Source organism: Odocoileus virginianus, chromosome 7 (assembly GCF_023699985.2).
Source record: "Odocoileus virginianus isolate 20LAN1187 ecotype Illinois chromosome 7, Ovbor_1.2, whole genome shotgun sequence".
NCBI classification, from domain to species: Eukaryota; Metazoa; Chordata; class Mammalia; order Artiodactyla; family Cervidae; genus Odocoileus; species Odocoileus virginianus.
In genome coordinates, this window is record NC_069680.1 from 53,323,704 (window position 1) to 53,345,237 (window position 21,534).

At 36.8% G+C, this 21,534-nt stretch overlaps 1 protein-coding gene across 4 annotated transcripts in view; it reads right to left on the reverse strand.

Annotated features, from left to right (window-relative positions):
- JMJD1C (jumonji domain containing 1C) overlaps positions 1-21,534 on the reverse strand; it is a 308,159-nt gene that overhangs the window by 6,759 nt on the left and 279,866 nt on the right. For 3 of the 4 annotated variants that reach the window (XM_070470721.1, XM_070470719.1, XM_070470722.1), the window contains 12 exons: positions 18,755-18,907; positions 16,420-16,509; positions 15,679-15,806; positions 15,274-15,487; positions 14,564-14,778; positions 13,586-13,864; positions 10,688-10,856; positions 9,871-9,961; positions 9,262-9,392; positions 8,760-8,882; positions 4,537-4,676; positions 2,969-3,145 (listed from right to left, as the gene is read on the reverse strand). In XM_070470721.1, coding sequence (XP_070326822.1) covers positions 2,969-3,145; positions 4,537-4,676; positions 8,760-8,882; positions 9,262-9,392; positions 9,871-9,961; positions 10,688-10,856; positions 13,586-13,864; positions 14,564-14,778; positions 15,274-15,487; positions 15,679-15,806; positions 16,420-16,509; positions 18,755-18,907 — 1,910 coding nt within the window. The remainder of the gene's footprint in view (positions 1-2,968; positions 3,146-4,536; positions 4,677-8,759; positions 8,883-9,261; positions 9,393-9,870; positions 9,962-10,687; positions 10,857-13,585; positions 13,865-14,563; positions 14,779-15,273; positions 15,488-15,678; positions 15,807-16,419; positions 16,510-18,754; positions 18,908-21,534) is intronic. The other variant, XM_070470720.1, reaches the window with a different exon arrangement.

Consider the following 21,534-nt stretch of genomic DNA (forward strand, 5'->3'; position numbering starts at 1 on the left):
GGTACTGGAAAAACTGGACAGTTATATGAATATAACTGGATAGTTAAACGAATGAAACCATAACCCTCCCTAACACCATACACAAAAATAAACACAAAATGGATTAAAGACCTAAATGTAAGGCTGGATACTATAAAATTCTTAGAGGAAAACATAGGCAGGCCACTCTCTGACATAAATCACAGCAAGATCTTCTATTTACCTCCTACATTAATGAAAATAAAAATAAATGGGACCTCATTAAATTAAAAGGAAATTATCAACAAAAAGAGAACCCTGAGGACTGGAGAAGATATTTGCAAACAAAGCGACCGACAAGGGACTGATTTCCAAAGTACAACAGCTCATGCGGCTCAATGACGAGAAAAAAAAAAAAACCAGCCAGTTGCAAAATGGGGACATGACCTAAACAGACAATTCTCCAGAGACATACAGATGGCCAAAAGGCACATGAAAAAATGTTCAACATCACTAATCACTAGAGAAATGCAATCAAAACTATAATGAGGTACCACCTCACACTGGTCAGGATGGCCACCATCAAAAAATCTACAAGCAAAGGCTGGAGAGGATGTGGAGAAAAGGAACACTCCTATATGTTGATGGGAATGTAAACTGGGGCAGTATGGATGTTTCCTAAAAAACTGAAAATAGAACTACCATGTGACCCAGCAATCCCACTCCTGTGCACATATCCGAAGAAAACCATGATTTGAAAAGACACATGCACCCCAGTGTTCAGCGCAGCACAATTTACAACAGCCAGGACGCAGAGACAGCCTACATGTCCACTGACAGAGGAGCGGGTAAAGATGTGGCACACGTGTACAGCCGTAAGAGGAGCAAAATCAGATGCAGTAACACGGTGGGCCCAGACATCATCACACCGGGTGAAGTTAAGAGAGACACAAACGTTGTCACTTACATGTGGAATCTAAGAAAATGGTACAAATAAACTTATATACAAAAAAGAAATAGAGTCGCAGAGGTAGAAAACTTATGGTTACCGGGGGAAAGAGAGGGGGTAAACTGGGAAACTATATATACACACTACTACATATGAAACAAGATAGTAAAGATGTATTGTATAGCATAGGAAACTCTACTCAATACTCTATAATGACCCCCATGAGAAAAGAATGTAAAAAAGAGTGGATATATGTATAACTGATTCACTTTGCTGGTTACCCGAAACTAACATTATAAATCAACTACATTCCAATAAAAAACTTTTAAAAAGTTGGGGAAGATGTAGGAGGAGGGATTTTTTAAAGCAATGGCAATTTTTACTACCTAATTATACATTTGTGAAAATTCACAGAACTGTATAGTAAAGAAGAGTACATATACTATATATAAATTATACCTTAAAAAAACACACTGTCCAGTTTGACTTTGAAGAAAATGAATTTTGGATAAACTGAGTATGTGAATAAGGGTTTTCAAGGGAACCTGTTTTGTGTTATCAAATAATTACTTATAGTTGCAAAAACATCGACCGTACTGTTCTCTTAAACAGACTGCTCCTTTCCTGAACGAACATGTTACATTTGGATAAAGACGAGCTGTTTTCTGGGTTTCCCTGATGGCTCAGACGGTAAATAATCCACCTGCGATGCAGCAGATGTGGGTTCAACCCCTGAGTTGGGAAAGTCTCCTAGAGAAGGGAAATGGCTATTCACTCCAGTATTCTGGCCTGGAGAATTCCACTGACAGAGGAGCTTGGCAGGCTACAGTCCATGGGGTCACAAAAAGTTAAGACATGACTGAGAGACTTTCACTTTACTATTTTCTGGTAAGACGTTAGAAGGCCAAGAATGATATGTGGGGTGCATCCCAATTAAACATGAATCATAAATGACACATCTTTGAAATTATTGTATTGAGTCCATGGGAAAATAAACAATTTAACATCCTAGAGAAAAAAACATATAAGTATAATTTTTTTCTCTAGGATGTCATCGTAGAGAAAAAGATATAATGAAGACTATATTTTACTACCATAAATGCTATTCGAGATTTAAGAATGATAAATCTAACCCTAAACTTGACATCTTAAAAACTTATCACTTAAGGAGTATTTGTGGCTATTATAACAGTGTCATAAATATTATGCAGGCAGTAATTGTGTATTGATATATAAAATGTTGGAAGCTTTCCTTGGTCAAAAGACACACATCAAATACATCTCAATACATCTCTGCCAACTTTGGTGGCAAAGGTAGGAAACCAACTCCGAGAAAAGCCAGCTTTCTGCTCCTGGGCCGCCTCTGCACTCGTGTTACCACGAGGCTCAACTGCACTCTGGGAGCTTCAGTCTATTTATAGAAACCCAGTGTATGCTTTTAATCCAAACCTTTCACCTCACTGTCTATTCTATGCCATTCTTCCGGGTGCCACACAGTCAAGCCCCAGAAACAAAAATTAGGTGTTTAAAGTTTTGTGAATCAACAGTTATAAAAATTATGTACCCTCTTTCTTTGGACATGCTACTGTTATGTTAACAAACTAAAGGAAGGAAGCCATGTTAGCAAAAAATAGGAAGGAAGCATAGTGAAAGCCTGAATTATGGAATGGTCTATCCAATAATTCAATTCTATTCATATTTGGTGCCTTAGAAAATGTATCATCTCTAAGACCTGATACTCTCCCCTTCTGCTGTTAAGTCTCAACTATTGAGAACTGAATATATATAGTAACTCTCTTTTTTTCCCTAAAAAGTCTTTAAAATTAGACTTCAGTCCACTAAATCAGAAACAACACAGCAATGGAAATCTGGTTCATATTAGTACAATTTACAGTCTCAGAGCATTTAATTATATCAGATCTCACCAAGCACTGAAACGCTGTTTTCTTAACAAAGGCATACTAGTGCAGGTCATTCTCCTTCTTGTGTCTTCTCTGATTTATATTTAATTCAGGACAATTTCTGGTTCAGTAACAGTGTGCTACAAGTAACTTTATGTACCTGATGAAGTGCTCCTGCTGGTAAGACAATGGCATCACCAAGGAACTGAACAAGAGTGCAGGTTTTGACCCCATACTCCTCAAGAAGTCTTTGGCGAAGCTTTCTGTTCACATACCAACTCTGGTCACGTATTGGATCATGTTCTGGTAGAACTTCAAGGCCTTGTTCTTTTGAAATCTGAAATATGGATTAAAATTAAAATATATACCCCAATTTAAGTAAAGGAAATGGTAAATCCTGTTCAGCTAAATTTCAGTTTTCTTTACTGTAAGTCTTTTGTTCTCAGAATCTTCTGGAATGACAATTAAGCTTAAGTTAAAGAAAATCATGTTCTACAACTGGAAAAGCAAAAGGATATGAAACTGTTGAGGAGTGATGTAATGTTAAAAAAGTAAATTATGATATTAAAATTTGTATTTTTACAACCAAAAAAAAATAAATAAAAAAGTAAATTTTACTGAAGTTTTCTCTTCTTTTAAAATAGTAATAATGATCATTTTTTTCCCAGTTTTTTTGGCTACACCACGAAGTTTGCAGGGATCTGAGTTCTCTGACCAGGGGAACTGGACTCATGTCCCCTGCAGTGGAAGCACAGAGTCCTAACCACTGAACCGGCAGGGACTTCATTGACAATGAGGTTTTCATCCATTTGGTTCCTTCCAGTAATTTTAAGAGTATAGCACAAAGATGCGGGAAAGGTTAGTTTTGTAGCTTTCTTCCAAAAGCCAAGCCATTTGTATATATGAACTTCACAGATATTTTTTGATGCTATTCTTTTTTTAAGGTAGGTACAAAGATAAATACCTTATATTGCTAACCTTCTAACCCTTGAGAAATCAATTTCAAGGAAGCTTTTGACTAACAAGTGAAATCTTCTGCTTTAAAAAGCATAATTTATAATAAATTAAAAGACTGGTAGGTGGTTCTGGGATAAGATAGTAGTTACAGGGCCACAGCTTCTTCACTTTTACACGGACTAAAGACAAACCTTAAGTTCATTCAGAAAGAATACAAAAACCAGCAATTATGCTCCCTTAAAAGAAATCCTTATCATTACAAAATTCAGAAAATACTGAGACAATGGTTTGAACTAATTTCAGATCAACATGTCACTTTTTAACAAGTAAATTAAATTTACAATTACTCAAAATGTCAACCTATTCAAATATCACAGAACAACCAGATATGACAGAGTAGAATCACTCCTTAGGTCAACAGACAAAAATATCAATAACATTAAAAAAAAAAAATCTGCTTCCTTCACATGTTTCTATGACATATTAAATTTTATATCCTATAATTCCAATCACTACTTTTCACCAAGGGTAACATGTGACTCATTAACAGGTTCTTTACGGGGATAAAGAATACTAGTAACTGAGAAGAAACTGCCATTCTAATTCCTCAAGAGAAAGGAGCTTTTGATTTTCAATAACAAAAAATTCCATCCTCCTAAGTAAAAATTATTTAATCATCTTATACTGCTGAATGCCAATGAAGTTACATTAAAAATTAAGTCTTTGTTCAAGGTGAAGAGATAAAACTATGTATGGAACCTAAAGTTATACCTTCTGAAGAAATTCCCGTATCTTGTCAATATCTTTCCCAGCATAAATATGCCACAGAGCACCAGGTATTTCACTTGAGTCCTTCAACCGTTTTCTTAAAATGTCATCCAAATCTTCCTCCTCAAATTTCTTGAGTATTCCTAAAACGCAGAATATTTTCATATTGGTAAATAAAGACTACCAGAAAGTCAAGTCGCCTAAAATTGACCTCTCAGAGAAGCATACTGCCTGACTAGACCAGACTCTTAAAGAGGAGATAAACCCAGTTAAACGTGAAAACTGTGATTACTACAAGAGCAGAGAACACTGACCTGGGTACCTGGGGACAGTAACTTTTCCCAGTTCATTTGTTTTCTGTAAACCAAGGAACAGGAGATAAAAACTCAAGGACCTTTACTCAAACTTAACCAACTTTTTTCTTCTTGTCCCAAACTATGGTCATAACAATGTTTTATACTCATAGCATTTCATAACTTCCAAAGGACTTTCCTGACCACTATTAGGCAAGGATCATAATCTCTATTTTACAGCTGAGCAAAAAGGTTCAGTGAGGAGAAGGGATTTGTTCATTACCATGACTAATGAATAGCAGAGAAAAATGTCTCATTTACTATTACTGATTAATCTATTATCAAATGCTAATATTTCAGGTGCTATGCTTGAGGAGGGATGAGACCATTCTGCTAATATGTTGACAAATTAAAAACTGTACATATATATATGTATAAATAAATGCGAGCTGAAGTTATCTATGAGTGAAGTATAGAAATGCCATCATTTTCAAACTACTGATTTCACTACAATTAACATTTTAAAGAAACGTTTTAACAGAAAAGGAAATCTATTGCTTAACACACAGAATATATCAAATGTTTACTAATTTATGATAGTGAAATCTTTTTTAAAGTTGGCTGCAAAGATTTTTTGAAGTCAAACATTAGATGTTTGCAATATACCAAACACTGTCCTAGAATGTTGGGGATTAGTTAAGACTTCCTGGAATAAAAGAGGTTATTAATAAGTGTAGGTAAACAAGAATATCACAAGTGCAATCATACAAGTTAAAAGGATGCATAAAGACTAGTTCAGTCCTTAAATTTTTTTTCTTAGTTTTTATTTTTGGCCTCACTGTATAGCAGACACGTGAGACCTTAGTTCCCCAACTAGAAAGCAAACCAACGTCCCCTGCATTTGAAGCATGAAGTCTTAACCACTGGACCACCAGGGAAGTCCCCTGTCAAACGTTATCTTTAAACAAAAAAGAAAAAGAAAATTGTTACTGCTCTGTGAATTTTTAAAGGCTACTACAAAGAATACATCACATTTCCTACTTTATGAGAGTGAAATCACAAGGACAAAGATGACTGTTGGGAGCAGAGAAGGTTTATACTTTAATGAAGACCTCGATCTGATCTACGTTTTGAAGAATTTGAATGAATACAGGAATTTGCTAGGGAGACAAGGAAGTTGGGGAGCCATCGTGAGTGGAGGAGAAAGCATGTGCTTTAAGTAGGTACCAAAACATTCCTTTTTATGGTCACCAACTACAAAAACTGGCAAATTAAAAAAAAAAGTCCAAAAATTAAAGTGCTAATGAACTTTTCTCAAAAGATCAAATATTATGATATGAAAAAGAGGGATGGGAGATAAATCAGGAAGAAAGATGAAAAAGTTCTAGCATTTAAGGACATGCAAGAGAAGCAGGGGAGAAGAGCAGACTGCGCAGCCTACGACAAGCTCGGTATCACAGACCAAGCGCCACAGGGGGGATCTGAACAAAGTACAATGAGGCGCAAATGATTTACCTCAGCATCTGCAAAGAACTGGTCCCAGGACCCTCCACCCCCACCCATGGCAGATACCAAGTTCCACGGATGTTCAAACTGGTCAAGTGTTTTTACCCTCCCTCACCCTGTATACTTTTAGACCATGTATAATACCTAATATAGTATAAATGCTATGTAAATAATTATAAATACAACATGAAAAACATGCAAACAGTTGCTGGACACAGTAAATTCCTTTTTCATTTTTTGGGTGGCAGAATTAGCAACTTTTGGAGTACAGCGTATTTTTTTGTTGTTGTTGGAGTACATTGTTGTGTTAGCCAAATTCAAGTTTTGCTTTTTCAAACTTACTAGAATTTTCTCTTTCCTCAATTATTTTCTATCCTTGGTTGGTTGAATCCACACATGTGGAACCCGCAGATTCAAAGGGGTAACTCTAACTCTATGGCACTACAGGCTTTGAGAAGGTAAGTAATCTGGTACCAAAGGACACACATTTCTGTGCTAGAGCTCAGACTGTAACTCAAGCGTGCTTGACTTTCAAATCCTTGGCAGTGGGGGAGGTAGTTTTTACTGATTATAACAGTTAAATTAGCCGAGAAACTGAGCTTCTGCAGTTTTGGAGGAATTCAGCTTGTGTCTCATGTATGTGTGTGCTCAGCTGCTACGTTGTGCCCCACTCTTTTTGACCCATGGACTGTGGCCCATCAGGCTCCTCTCTTCAGGGGACTCTCCAGGCAAGAATACTAGAGTGGGTTGCCATTTCCTTCTCCAGGGGATCTTCCTGACCCAGGGATTGAACCCGAGCCTTCTGCACTGGCACGCAGATTCTTTCCACTGAGCCACCTTGTGTATTACAGAAGCTATTAAATATACATGATCAGAGTGAATACTGTAATAAACCTCCAGGTCCTGAGCACCTAGCCACTAAGCTGCAGATACATTCTGGGTTCCAGAAAAAATTGTTGAACTAAGTAGCGGCTGGAAATCACGTACAGAATTTCATAGGAAGTGCACATAAACCAGAATGGGAATAAAGTCTATAATTCTAGGAAGGTCTGTGATTTCATTATACTAAGAATGAAAGGTGTAATGTTACTGACGCCACAGTCGGTATTTGAAGAAGAGACAGTGGTTAACAGTATCATTTATTACAGATGGTTTAAATAATAAAAGGACCAGAAAGAAACCACTGTCCTGAACGATGACTGTCGGTGAGAGCCACAGCAAAAGTAATCTCAGCAGGGCGGCAGCAGGTAGGGGCCCACCTGAGCTGAAACGTGAAAGGGAGACGATAGGCCAGCCAAGAAGGCATCATGAGGGCAGGAGGGATCGGACAGTGGCCGGGAAGACAGGATTCGAAGGTTTTGTGAAAAAGGTGGAAAAGTCTAAAGTTTGCTCCTACTCTCAGAAAAGAAGCCAGTGTAAAAAGAAAAGTTTAAGGACCAATGTCTATAATGAAGGGGATAATAGATGGATAGATGGAACAAGGTTTCAAAAAGACACCCAGAGGGCAGGATCTAAAATCTATACACTGGATAGAAAATTTATTTCTACTTAGGAAAAAGGCCCTTTCTCTCTGATATCAGAAGGGAAAAAAGCATGCGTGAGATACAAGCATGTCTTCATCATCTTCAGAACAAAGACCTAGCTTCGTTTCTTTACTAAATGTTTTTAACTGAGCTTACCATTTTATTTTCATAAACTCAATAATAATATGAAAGGAGTAAATAAAAAATATTCTCTCTTAAGACTCCCCTGGTGGTCCAGCGGTTCAGAGTCCACCTGTCAATGTAGGGGGCCACAGGTTTGAGCCCTGCTCCAGAAGATTCCACATGCTACAGGGCAGCTAAGCCCAGGCACAACCACTGAGCCCTCGCCCTCGAGTGTGCTTCACAAGAGCTGCGGCACAATGAGAAGCCTGTGCGCCACAACTACAGAAAAGCCTGACAGCAGCACAGACCCAGCACAGCCGAAAACAAATCAAATTCTTGTTTTGGTGGTGGTGGTACAGTCGCTGAGTCATATGCGACTCCATGGACTGTAGCCTGACAGTCTCCTCTGCCCCAGGGATTTTCCAGGCAAGAGTACTGGAGTAGGTTGCCATTTCCTTCTCCAGAGGATCTTCCTGATCTAGGGATCACACCCACGTCTCCAGCATTGCAGGCAGATTCTTTACCAACTAACTGAGCCACCAGGGAAGTTCTACAAGTGAATTTAACTCACTTTTAAAATCGAAAATCCTTTGTGTAAAAAAAAAAAAAAAAAAAAGGCCAGGTAAATTAATCACACCTCAAAATGGGTATTAAATATCCCTAAATACACTGCAATTGTGGGGGGAATCTTTGATGTTAACTCGGAGGCTGACATTCTGGATAGTACTACTGGGTCTGGTTATTCAACTGTTTTTCCAAAACACCACTAAAGTTTCTTTACCTGCTTTTGAGAGAATGCCATTTCCTTTTGCTATGCCAACATAGACTAGAATATTTACAACATCAGAAACTTCAACATGTAGATTTGTTGTTCCTATATCATGATCTTTAGTAGCAGCTACACCTGTGTATAAAATAAAATTTTATTCAATATAATACTTTATATATATATACCCTAGATATTCCTTCCAAAATCAACTCTATGAGGAAAGTCTGTTAGTTATAATTTGAGTTTTAGTCTCCTTATTCTAACACCTACCCACAAAATATCAAATATCCATGGAATATACCATAAGTCAAGTTAATAGAAAATGTAACTATATTTTTACACTATTGGCTATTAATACCTAATATACCACCGGTCTGCTTCAAAAAATATTTCAAGAATTATTAATGGAACAGATTTAGTAGAATCTAAGAATGATTAGACAATTTATCTTTGCTCAGAAATTCTTTAAAATTCCACATACTCCAAGCTGATAGAAATGCAAATATATACTTACCATAAGCACTGCACAACCTGGGTCCTAGATCAGGGCGTACAAAAAATCCCGGTAAATGAGAGGCCAGGTTGAATCGTCCTTCTGGATTACAATATTCTGGCAATGGCAGGCTTTTTAAAAGATCTTCATATCTGAATAACAACATTGACTTCTTTTGAATAAAGATTTACATTCTTAAGTATTTTCAAATATATAATGTTCAAGTTGTTAAACTTTCCATAAGGCCTCTAACAGTTAAAACTTTTCTTGGCTTCATTCAAAGTTTAAACGAATGCATATATACAGATAAGCAAAGAACAGAAGTGCCACTGACTAAAACTGCAATTCTGCTTCCCTAAACACAGCCGCCTGAGAGCACCGAGAGAAGGGGGGTCCCCAGCGGGGCCTCCTGCTCCTTGACAGCACTCTCTCCTCTGCACCAGCGAAGACAGCCACAGTCCCCGCTGAGGCCACAGAGATTCACTTCTGCAATGTCTTTTCTCACTTCCTTTTAATTGAGGAAGATACTACTTAAATCTCACATTTGTAGTTTATTATCTCACTCCTTGGATAATCTCAGCTCAACCTCAAAAGTCAAGAGTCAAAATAGCCAAGTATAAAAAAATATACCTTGCTGGCATCATAGTCTTGAAGTCTTCTCCTGAAGGGCAATCTTTCAATTTTAAAACAACTGTTTCTCCACTTTTTGTTTTTTGCCGTTCTATAAGAATGCAATTGATTATTAAAAAGATAATTTTTGTCTTTTTATTCTTATTAATGTTGGAAGAGGAAAGAAAAAATGTAAAATGAATGAATACCTCTATTGTCATACAGTAGGTACTTAAAAGAATGCTTTTATTTATGTATTCATATAGTGTAAAGATGTTTATTCCTAATGTAGATATTTGCAACATCACTAGAAAATTCTTTAAAAAAATATGTCTTTAAAACTGTTACTAAGGTTAAAATTATAATCTTACATTTTTAATTTTTCAAAATGTTTTACACAAAGTATTTAATCAAAGTTTCAAAAGTTTTTGGGGTTGGTTGCCAAAAATATTCCCCAGGAATATTAATATACTGAATATGACATAAAGAAACAGAATGACTTTTTTTGGCGGGGGCAGTCACTGTACCCCCTGATTTGTGTAATCTTAGTTCACCCACAGGGACTGAACCTGGGCCATAGCAGTGAAAGCCAGAGTCCTAACCACTGGCTCACCAGGCTACCTCTAAATGAGTTCTTTATCATCAAAGGAAATGAGGGGCAGAGACAGGAAGAGCACCCAGTCTCTTGATTCCAAGTACTTGTTTCTTTTTACTAGAAAACAAAGTAATACAAATGTTTCAAAGATTTAAACGATGTTAAGTCATATTTCCAATTTATCATTTTGAGAAGACAGGTTTAAGAAAACAGTAAAACAAACAACAAAAAAAACCAACATACTTGAAACTTCCTCAAAACCATCCCAGAATTCCTTAACATTGGCATTTGAAATAATGCTGTCTTTGCAGTTGAGGAGATCAGCTTGGTGGTCTCCAAAATCAAGACTAATTGAATCCGCCTTCCACAAGCTAATGTTCATTTTCTTATGCACGCCAGAAACCACTGCAGGCTTATAAACGATAGATAAATAAAAGTTAAAAGATATACATGGACACTTCCAAAATTTGATTTTATACACAACATATAGAAAACAGTTAACATGTTGAATTTATGGACTAATTAATGACAAATTGTGAGAATTAAAGCAGCTTTTAAAAATAGGTCCTGACCTGGAAAGATGTTCACAATATATTTTCAAAGAGAAAAAGTGATAAGAGAATGCCATGTACTGGCAGAGTACACTGTCATTTTTGAAAACAATAATTGTAGTATGTAGTATTTTTCAGGAGAGTCTGAAAGGCTACATTAAAATTTTCACTTTTAAGCTAAATGTTTTAATGTTTTCTTTACAGATTCATTTCTATAGACAAAACATAACCTTGCACATATGTGATATATGTAGTAAGATTTCTAAATGAAATATATAGTCTTTGGATTAAAACAAATTATATCCATTCTGATTTTATATCACTTAGAACACACACACATTCTTTACCTCTACAAAGATCATGACAAATAAAAATATTAACAACCAAGTACAACAACAATAAATTTAAAATCTATGACTGATTCCCTGAAAGTCAATTGGTTCTTTGAAATCACATGAAGTCCAATTTCCTCCACACTCTCTAACCCAAACACCAACAATTGAAGATTTGTGGTTTTAAAACTCCAATGCCAATGTCAAAAAAAAGACCTCTAAGGCAATCTGATGCATTATTCTTAGGTTTCTTCTTTTTAAATCCCCTCCTCCCCCAAAGAAAACAGAAAGTTGTGACTTAAGGAGTCTCTTGTAAAAGACACTGTTTTACATGCTCTTAAAGCACACAAAGTAAGTCTGAGGAGCTGGAAGTGCAGAATACCCTCAGGCCAGGGTTGTCGTCACAAAAGATGCGGCAAGACACAAAACACACACTACACCAAGAAGCTAACAACTCAGTAACTGCAACATTAAAACTCCTTTCAATGGGCTAATAACACATTCAACTATTAAAACAGGTCAGCTATTAGATAATTAACTATGGCTGATAATTCACATATTAATTTCCAGACCTTATTATGTCTATTCAGTAATACTTCTATCCAGCCTTGTAACATTCCTTATTACAGTAACCAGCAGCTTGGGAAAAGTAAAATTTTAAAAATGTATTAGAATATTCTCAAGCAGAATTCTTAGGCTACTATCATCATCTTCCTGAAATACTGAAAGCCTTTGTAATTTGACCCCTTGCCTCTAGTCTTATTCCCTTCCAGTTCAACTTCTAATCTGCTTTGCTGTGTTATTTTATGTTGATCTGTACTACACATGAAATACAGCCAATATTTTATAACAATCACAAATGGAGTATAACCTTTAAAAAAATGTGAATCACTGTATTGTACACCTATGACATATAACATCAACTATACTCCAATTTTTAAAAGGTCAACCCGAGATTACTTTGATTCTTCAATTAAAACTGTCATCTATAGGATAAAGTTCAACTCTTTAGCAGGATATAAGGGTCCCTCATAATTATAACTAAACACCTCATTTCCCCAACATTACCCCACAAAACTCTTTTGTCAGGTAATCAAAGCTACTCAACAGTTCCTCTAACACCTGATCCTTTTTATTTCCAACCTCCCATCCATCTAGAAAATCCCTGAGACAGCATCAATCTAGACTACCAGCCCTTCTGAATTAGTACTCTAGCTTAGCCATTCACTCTTTAGGTTTCCATAGTGCCTGAAACAAAATTCTTAGCACATTTAACATATTTATAAAAGCATTTATATAGGAGGCTGTTTAAGCCTACACAACCTTAAGTTGTCTAAATTGTAACCTAGCAATGGCATCAGGGATTCAAGGCAGAGCCAACCAAAAAAATATGTATTAAATACTGTGTATATGTAATGCATGGGTGTGTATTTTTTCTGGGGTGAGCGACCAAGCTATCATCAGATTATGCAAAGGACTAGTGACCTAAAAAGATTAAGAATCACTGTACTAAAATGGTTCTTACTCATTTTTACATAACTTACTCATTTTTATATTCTTATTGGCCAGCACAAAGACTATATTTTACTAGGTGCTCAATAACTATCTACTGAATGAAAAAAATGAAGTAAAATAGCAATGATGTTTTTCAGAATGCAAGGAAAAAACTGAACATGACACTAAGTCATACAAATTCCTAATTTATGCACTAATGTAGCAAATTACCACCCAAAACGGGTATCAAACATTATTATGTCAAAACCAGTCAAACAGAAAATCATTTTTATCTGAGCAGAATTAAATAATGGAGTTTCTCATTTAAGATTTGATGAACTAACTTATAAATAAATGTCCTACAGTCAAAGGCAAAAACATCTACACTTATCAGTTCAAGAAAAATGCTCTCAGTATTAACATTATAATAGCAGATATGAATCTGTTAACTGGACTAAAATACAAATGTAAAGAAAGGAAGGTGATACCAAACTTTGTAAATATGTGACTTTATTAGAAGTCTGCTCACTAGCAGACTGAAACTATAACATCAAATAATCAGTGCTTCCCTATTAATTCATAAAAATCTGGCCAAAAAATAAAAATTCAGAAATAATCATTCTGATAACATTTTTGATATCTTCCAACCCAAATGTGTCAAGATTATCTTTCCCTTTTCTCTTTAGTCCTAAGGAGAAACCATTTTCCTATTCAACCAGCTTCAGTTCCACTCAGAGAACGCTAAACCAGCTCAGAACACTCACTTGTCCGCACTTCCACCACTCTCTGAAGAGCTTCCAATTGCCAGCGTTTCTGCAATCCTTCAACCACAGCACGTGCCTCCCGCAGACCCACGAGTGCGGCGCGTCACTGCGCGGCCTGCTGCTCGCGTCCACGGCGGGCTTCCTGCTCCTCTTGGGCTCTTCTGTGAACTCTGATTTTACGTTTATCTTAGACGCTTTATTTGGTGGGATTTTGTTTTCGACAACTGAAGCAATTATGTCATCAAGAATGTTTGGCATAGTCCTTCCACTTTTACCACTCTAATAAGAAAAAATAAATATTTTAAGCAAAAACGATTACATTTGGAAACCTCTGCTTTAATTTTCCATTAACATGGCAAACACCACCACAAACAATATATCTTGGCTTCAAGAATCCAGTCAGTGGATTTGGATCTCTAGTGCCTACACTGCTCCTGACAACGGGAAGCAGAAGTTGGGTGGTCTCCATGTGAAAAACTGTGGGATCTGCAGAAACTTGAAGTATGTTTTTTCTTGCTTTTATAATGCTTTAGGATCAGGGTAGAGGGAATAGAGATTAGGAAGACTCGCCCAACTTTTAAAAGTTGCTAAAAATTTGTGTCTACCTGTGCAATTATTCTGTTTGTATTTTCTTTCTGGTGAAAAAGGCAAAAATTGATGTCTATATATTTTAAGTAAGAAAACTTGCATTCACATCCATCCCTCCCTCTCATCCCCAACTAGACACATGGTTTCCAAATTTTGAAGGAGTATCTTAGGGCGGTTTTGGAACCAAAATGTCCCTCCCTCAAGTCTTTTCACCTGGAAAAGAAAATCTCGGGATTTTAAGTTATCAGAATTATAACACAAATAAGAACATGCACAGTAATTTGGTATATTTGACTGCATCTGTATCTATTTATTGTGTAGTTCACAGCAAAGACCCCGAATCTAAATTTAAGGCCCATATGAAATACAAAAATCTTGCTTCTCACTCACAGGGGTTCCCATTGAATAAACTGGTGCAAAGGCAATGCCAGCATCTGTAGAACCCACACGCAGTTTGCCAGCAGTTGTGGTCAGCAAATCTCGTAATGTTGAACCTTGTTCATTATTCTGGGATACAGGAGGTGATGTTCTGCTATTTGGAGAATCAGGGTCATCTTGTTCTCTCTCTTCTTTAATTTGCTTTTCAAGGGCAAATTCTTTGTTTTCTAAAATGAAACATTTTAAAAAATGCAAATAAAATTAAACATGCTATTAAAGTACAGACAAAGGGATTCTACATTTTACAGCAAGAGATGAAGTACTAGTGATTTAAGCACCTGGGCACACACCAGGGGATGGGTTAGATCCTTTAGGAGTCAAATAGTCTGAATATGAGAAGGCCTTCCTCAATATTTTAGACATGAAAGTGAGTTTGCACCTGTCACAAATGAAGAATGCTATAGCTAAGACAGGGATAAAGTGTAGATAAGTTACAAATCTACTGCCCTGGTGGCTTTATTAATGTGCTCATCTACAGATGATTCTGTACCTAGCTTTGATATGATCAAGGAAGTTGAGTTCCTAAGAAAAATGTTTTACTGACCCTAAGCCACAAGGCAAGCAAAAAGCAAAACTAAACGGGTCTAAGTTGACAGTAGTACATTAATGTATAATAGTACACTGCTGATCACAAATCTTCTATCATGATAAATCAGATTTACCTTTTTTTTCCTCCCTGGCCTTCTGCTCCGCAAGATCTGCGAGCCAGTGCAGGGGTGACTGGGATTCTGGAGGAGCCAACTTGCTGTCTGTGCTCACATCACTCCCTGGACTGCTGCTGCCATTACTTTCAGGCTTCTGAGGGGCACTTTGCTGCTGAGACTCAGGCATGCACAGAGAAATTTTATTACTGTGATTAAGAACATTCTGTAAAACCTACAAAGGTAGAACAGTTGAATTTTAAAAATACTATCTCTTCAATTATTCAGAGTTAAAAGTAGAGGTTACATTTATACAGTAACATGGGAAACATAATTTACAAAACGTTAAGTCCTAAAGTGGATTTCAAATATCAAAGTTGATTCTTTTAACCATGCAGTTTACTTGAATAGAGAATTTTCACTCACTTGAGACACACCATTCATAGGAGAAAAATTTCCAACTTGTATATTCTGTTTGTTAGTACAATGACAATGGGATTTAATACCATATTTTTCTCTAAGAGTGTGCATCGCATCCAAAAGATCTGTCAAAACTACAAAATATAATGGTTAATTAAAAGGTTATCATTAGTTGTTAAGATTATAAAAATTTTTGTTTTTCTTGTGTCTTTTCACATTTCTTCCATTTTTCCTTCATCCCTTCTATTTCAGGTTAGATCATTCAACTAAATTCGTGTTCACTGTTCTTTCCTCCTTTACCTCTATAATCAAAAATCAGTATGCTCAAAAAAAAAAAAAAAAAGGCAGAATAACCTGTAATAAATAAATCTCATACACTCTTTTTCATTACATTCTAGTTCCCCTCAATCCCACTTTCTCAGCCAAGCTGCACAGCTTGCAAGATCTTAGTTACCCACCTAGGGATCAAACTCAAGCTCCCATGCAATGGAAGCATGGAGCCCTAACCACTGGACAACCAGAGAACGCCTAGTTTTTTCCATCTAAAATAGTTCCTCTATGGCTTTCTTCATCACTGGGTTTGGGCTTATCCTGCTAACTATTGCACAGAGGATTCTAAGAACAGAAAAAGAATATTCAAGATTAGATAAACCTTATTTCTTCATTCTACTACTACTACCTACTCCTAAGTAATCTGGAACAATGAAAAGCTGTTACACTAAGGCACTAATGTATATTTATACTTACCAGAACCAGGTATAATTTGAGTTGGCATCAAATGTTTGTGATCATGAGGCTGTCCCTTCACACACTTCATCCAAGCATACAATTCTTTATCTGTAAGATTATAATGTGTATTTTTATATCAACCATGGTTTTATAATTATAAAATTGATGGTATATATAAAGAGCTTAACAATTATATAAAATGTCAATGGTAGGCTTCATATGTTTGCTTCTTAAAAGAAAAAAAACCAAACATTTCCACTATTCTGAGAATTCTATAGAAATAAGACATAAAACATATAAAATGTTACTAGCCTTTTCTAAAATGACTGTTCTTTAGTCTCATTAATGTATTAGTCACCTCAATCTTTCCTGTAGCTAACTTTTTACTCTTAGCTATTTGTGGCAAACAGGCTTTAGGCCTGATCTTGGTACTTTAGACTTCTAAGCCTGAGGCTACTGCCAACTCATTTTTTTTAATGCGTCAAAGACATAAACTGTCAGAAGACATGTAAAAAGCTTCAACTTGATAGACGGTATTTAATAGTTATTACTGCAACAAGACTCCATACCTGGAGTAGTCAGTGTATTCACACATAGCATGAGGCATATCATACACAGGAAAAAGTTTAGTACCTTGATCTCAAGATCTTCTTCTATAAAACTAATGATACAGATAACTACTCATGATATGGCTGTAAGGGCTTCAATAAATGTTAAAAAGCTCATTAAATCAACATAAAAAAATCTAGAACTGTTTCACAAAAAGTTTTAGAAGAAATAAAAATTCAAATCCAGAAAAAAACTGATTTTAGAAGTGTTGACTTTCCTACAAAACCTACATAGTAACTTATAAATGTTCTCTACTTATGTTTTAGATACTTAGGTTAGTTACCACTATATAGCTATAACCTAGTCAGTGTAAGCTTACTGCAATATTTATCAGTGAAATAAGGAGATATATAAATAAAACAAATATATATTCATATATTTATAAGACACAATAAAACTGAAGGCATATAGCTTATACTTTAAAAATCTATGGTTGACTGACAGACTATACTTTCAAAATTAATAGTACTATGGTATCTGACAGCAGCACAACTTAGGTTTATTATATATATACAACTTATCTTGTTTAAGAAAGGAGTCATGCTTACATATGCATACAATATAAAAAATACATTAATTTCTTCTTAATTTGGCAAAGGGACAATGAAGTAACATGGGACCAGTAAAAAGGAATGGAGTTTTATAACACTGCAGCCAGTTCTTCTCTCAACCGAAAATATCCAAATAGACTCTTAAGGTTCTGAAAATACTTAACTGCCTAAAATGCATTCCTTATTATAGCTTCACAGAGCATAAGATACATATCACAGAAACAACTAGCTGTGGAGCTCTCCCACTTGCTCAGGGTGCTTTGGTAAGTGCTGGGTATATAAGAAAAAGGGTGAGGCTTTAGTAGTCCTATCACTGGAAAAGCCACTGATGGCTAAATCGCAGTTCATCTATCTGACACACCACTTTGAAAAAGAGCTGCCTGCAATGAAAATGACATTCACTGCTTTTAGATACTGAATAGTCTACCACTAAATGTGATTTTACTTCTAATACTTGCACAATTTGAATCCTCTCATTAAGACTAGACCCCCAAAACCTTCAGAAGGTTGCTAGTACTTAAGTAGCTACTTCCTTAATTGCCTTGGATACACTTTGTCTAAAACACTTGTACAGCAGGAGAAAAAGGTAAAATTAGTTACTTTCTTTTTAAACTTTCTATAATATCTTCCAGCAGGAAGAACACTGTTTCTGTGCCACTTTATTTTTCTAGAATTAAAAAAAAATAATTTAACATATAATACTTTTTCATTTTCTAACTAGGGATAAACAGTGCTAGTGGCAGCATATTCTTAAACATTATGATTTAAGCTTTATGGACCAATTTTTGGAAAAATCAATTCACTCTAGCAAGTATTCAATTGTGACTTTGTTGCTTGACTATGTAATTAATAGGTCTTCTAAGGGAGTTCAGGCACTGAAACAGTGGACTCTGAAGGGAAGGCATCAAAGCCTAACCTAAATTTGGGCTACATTAAGAAAACATCTACCTGAGACAGTGGATCTACTAATCAGACTAAAAAGGTGTAGATAGTTTTATTTTAGAAAATCTTGCTGTTTCAATACGCTGCGGTTAACTTTTTTTAAAAAATAAACATCACAAAATTCCCTATTATATTCGTAATTAAGGAAGGCAGGGAAAAAAGCCTCTAACTCATCTAATTTTCCAGATCAGTGGTCCTAAAGAAAACTATCTTAATAAAAAAATTTCAATTTAGATGAAGCTGTAACTAACCTCTAGAACTCTTCCTTTCCTTTGCCTTGTAACAATCTAAGCAGACCACAAATCCACATTTTTGGCAGACCCAGTGAATGTTAAACAATGTTGCTTCACATGCATCACACATCTCCCGGACGCCTCTCACTGCTCTTTTCCAGGCAATTTTGGCTGAAATACAGAGAAATAAAAATTTTAAGGCAAACATGGTCTTTGCCATACAATTTTCACTGAAATGCACAAAAGACTTTAAACCAAGGATTTCAAAGGATTTATTAACAGTCAAGAGCAGATTTCTTGGTGTAATTAGTAACTCTCTTCAGAAGACTTACATCTAATGGAGGGTTTCTCAATCTTGGCACCCTTGACATTTGCATGAATAATTCTCTTTTGTGGGGGACTAAGAGATCTTCCCTGGGCTTCCCTGGTGGCTCAGAGGTGAAAGCGTCTGCCTGCATGCAGGAGACCCAGGTTCAATCTCTGGGTCGGGAAGATCCCCTGGAGAAGGAAATGGCAACCTATTCCAGTATTCTTGCCTGGAGAATCTCATGGACGGAGGAGCCTGGTGGGCTACCGTCCACAGGGTCACGCCCACAGGGTCACAAAGAGTCAGACATGACTGAGCTACTTAACTTTCACTTCAAGAGATCTCTTCCAAGAAAATTAGAGATACCAAGGGAACATTTCATGCAAAGATGGGCTCAATAAAGGACAGAAATGGTAGGGACCTAACAGAAGCAGAAGATATTAAGAAGTGGCAAGAATACACAGAAGAAAAAAAAATACACAGAAGAACTGTACAAAAAAGATCTTCACGACCCAGAGAATCACGATGGTGTGATCACTCACCTAGAGCCAGACATCCTGGAATGTGAAGTCAAGTGGGCCTTAGGAAGCATCACTACGAACAAAGCTAGTGGAGGTGATGGAATTCGAGCTGAGCTATTTCAAATCCTGAAAGACGACGCTGTGAAAGTGCTGCACTCAATATGCCAGCAAATATGGAAAACTCAGCAGTGGCCACAGGACTGGAAAAGGTCAGTTTTAATTCAAACCCCAAAGAAAGGCAATGCCAAAGAATGCTCAAACTACCGCACAACTGTACTCATCTCACACGCTAGTAAAGTAATGCTTAAAATTCTTCCAGCCAGGCTTCAGCAATACGTGAACTGTGAACTTCCAGATGTTCAAGCTGGTTTTAGAAAAGGCAGAGGAACCAGAGATCAAATTGACAGTATCCACTGGATCATCGAAAAAGCAAGAGTTCCAGAAAAACATCTGCTTTATTAACTATGCCAAAGCCTTTGACTGTGTGGATCACAATAAACTGTGGAAAATTCTGAAAGAAATGGGAATACCAGACCACCTGACCTCCCTCCTGAGAAACCTATATGCAGGTCAGGAAGCAACAGTTGGAACTGGACATGGAACAGACTGGTTCCAAATAGGAAAAGGAGTACGTCAAGGCTGTATATTGTCACCCTGCTTATTTAACTTATATGCAGAGTACATCATGAGAAACGCTGGGCTGGAGGAAGCACAAGCTGGAATCAAGATTGCCGGGAGAAATATCAATAACCTCAGATATGCAGATGACACCACCCTTATGGCAGAAAGTGAAGAACTAAAGAGCCTCTTGATGAAAGTGAAAGAGGAGTGAAAAAGTTGGCTTAAAGCTCAATATTCAGAAAACTAAGATCATGGCATCCGGTCCCATCACTTCATGGCAGATAGATGGGGAAACAGTGGCTGACTTTATTTTTCTGGGCTCCGAAATCACTGCAGATGGTGACTGAAGCAATGAAATTAAAAGACGCTTACTCCTTGGAAGGAAAGTTATGACCAACCTAGATAGCATATTAAAAAGCAGAGACATTACTTTGCCAACAAAGGTCCGTCTAGTCAAGGCTATGGTTTTTCCAGTAGTCATACATGGATGTGAGAGTTGGACTATAAAGAAAGCTGAGTGCCAAAGAATTGATGCTTTTGAACTGTGGTGTTGGGAGAAGACTCTTGAGAGTCCCTTGGACTGCAAGGAGATCCAATCAATTCATCCTAAAGGAGATCAGTCCTGGGTGTTCATTGGAAGGACTGATGTTGAAGCTGAAGTTCCGATACTTTGGCCACCTGATGCGCAGAGCTGACTCATTGGAAAAGACCCTGATGCTGGGAAAGATTGAGGGCAGGAGGAGAAGGGGATGACAGAGGATGAGATGGTTGGATGGCATCACCGACTCAACGAACATGAGTTTGGGTAAACTCCGGGAGTTGGTGATGGACAGGGAGGCCTGGCGTGCTGTGGTTCATGGGGTCGCAAAGAGTCGGACAAGACTAAGCGACTGAACTGAACTGAACCTGTGCAGAGTAGGATGTTGAGTAGCATCTATGGCTTCCACCTATTAAGATGCTAATTCTCTACAACCCCAACACCTTTCAGTTAGCAAGGAAAGGCACCTTTTATTTCATTCAGTTTGGCACCTTTCAGATGCCAAATGACCCTGGGGGACGAACTGCTGACTTGAGGGATGAGAAGGAAAAGAAGCTGATGTTTAGGGTGCCTAGTATGTTGGATGCTTTCCTTAGTAAATATTACTTTATAAACAAATCTATGAGGCAGTTATCATTCCCATTTCACATTCATACAGTTAAACGAGGAAGAAAGTTGAGATCCAAATATAAATTTATCTAACTGCAAAGGCTGTGATGAATAAAAAGCTTAAATAACTGGGATGGAGTATGTCTTTATATGGCAAATGCTGAAATTTCCCTGGCAAATACTGAAATTTCTCAATCTCACA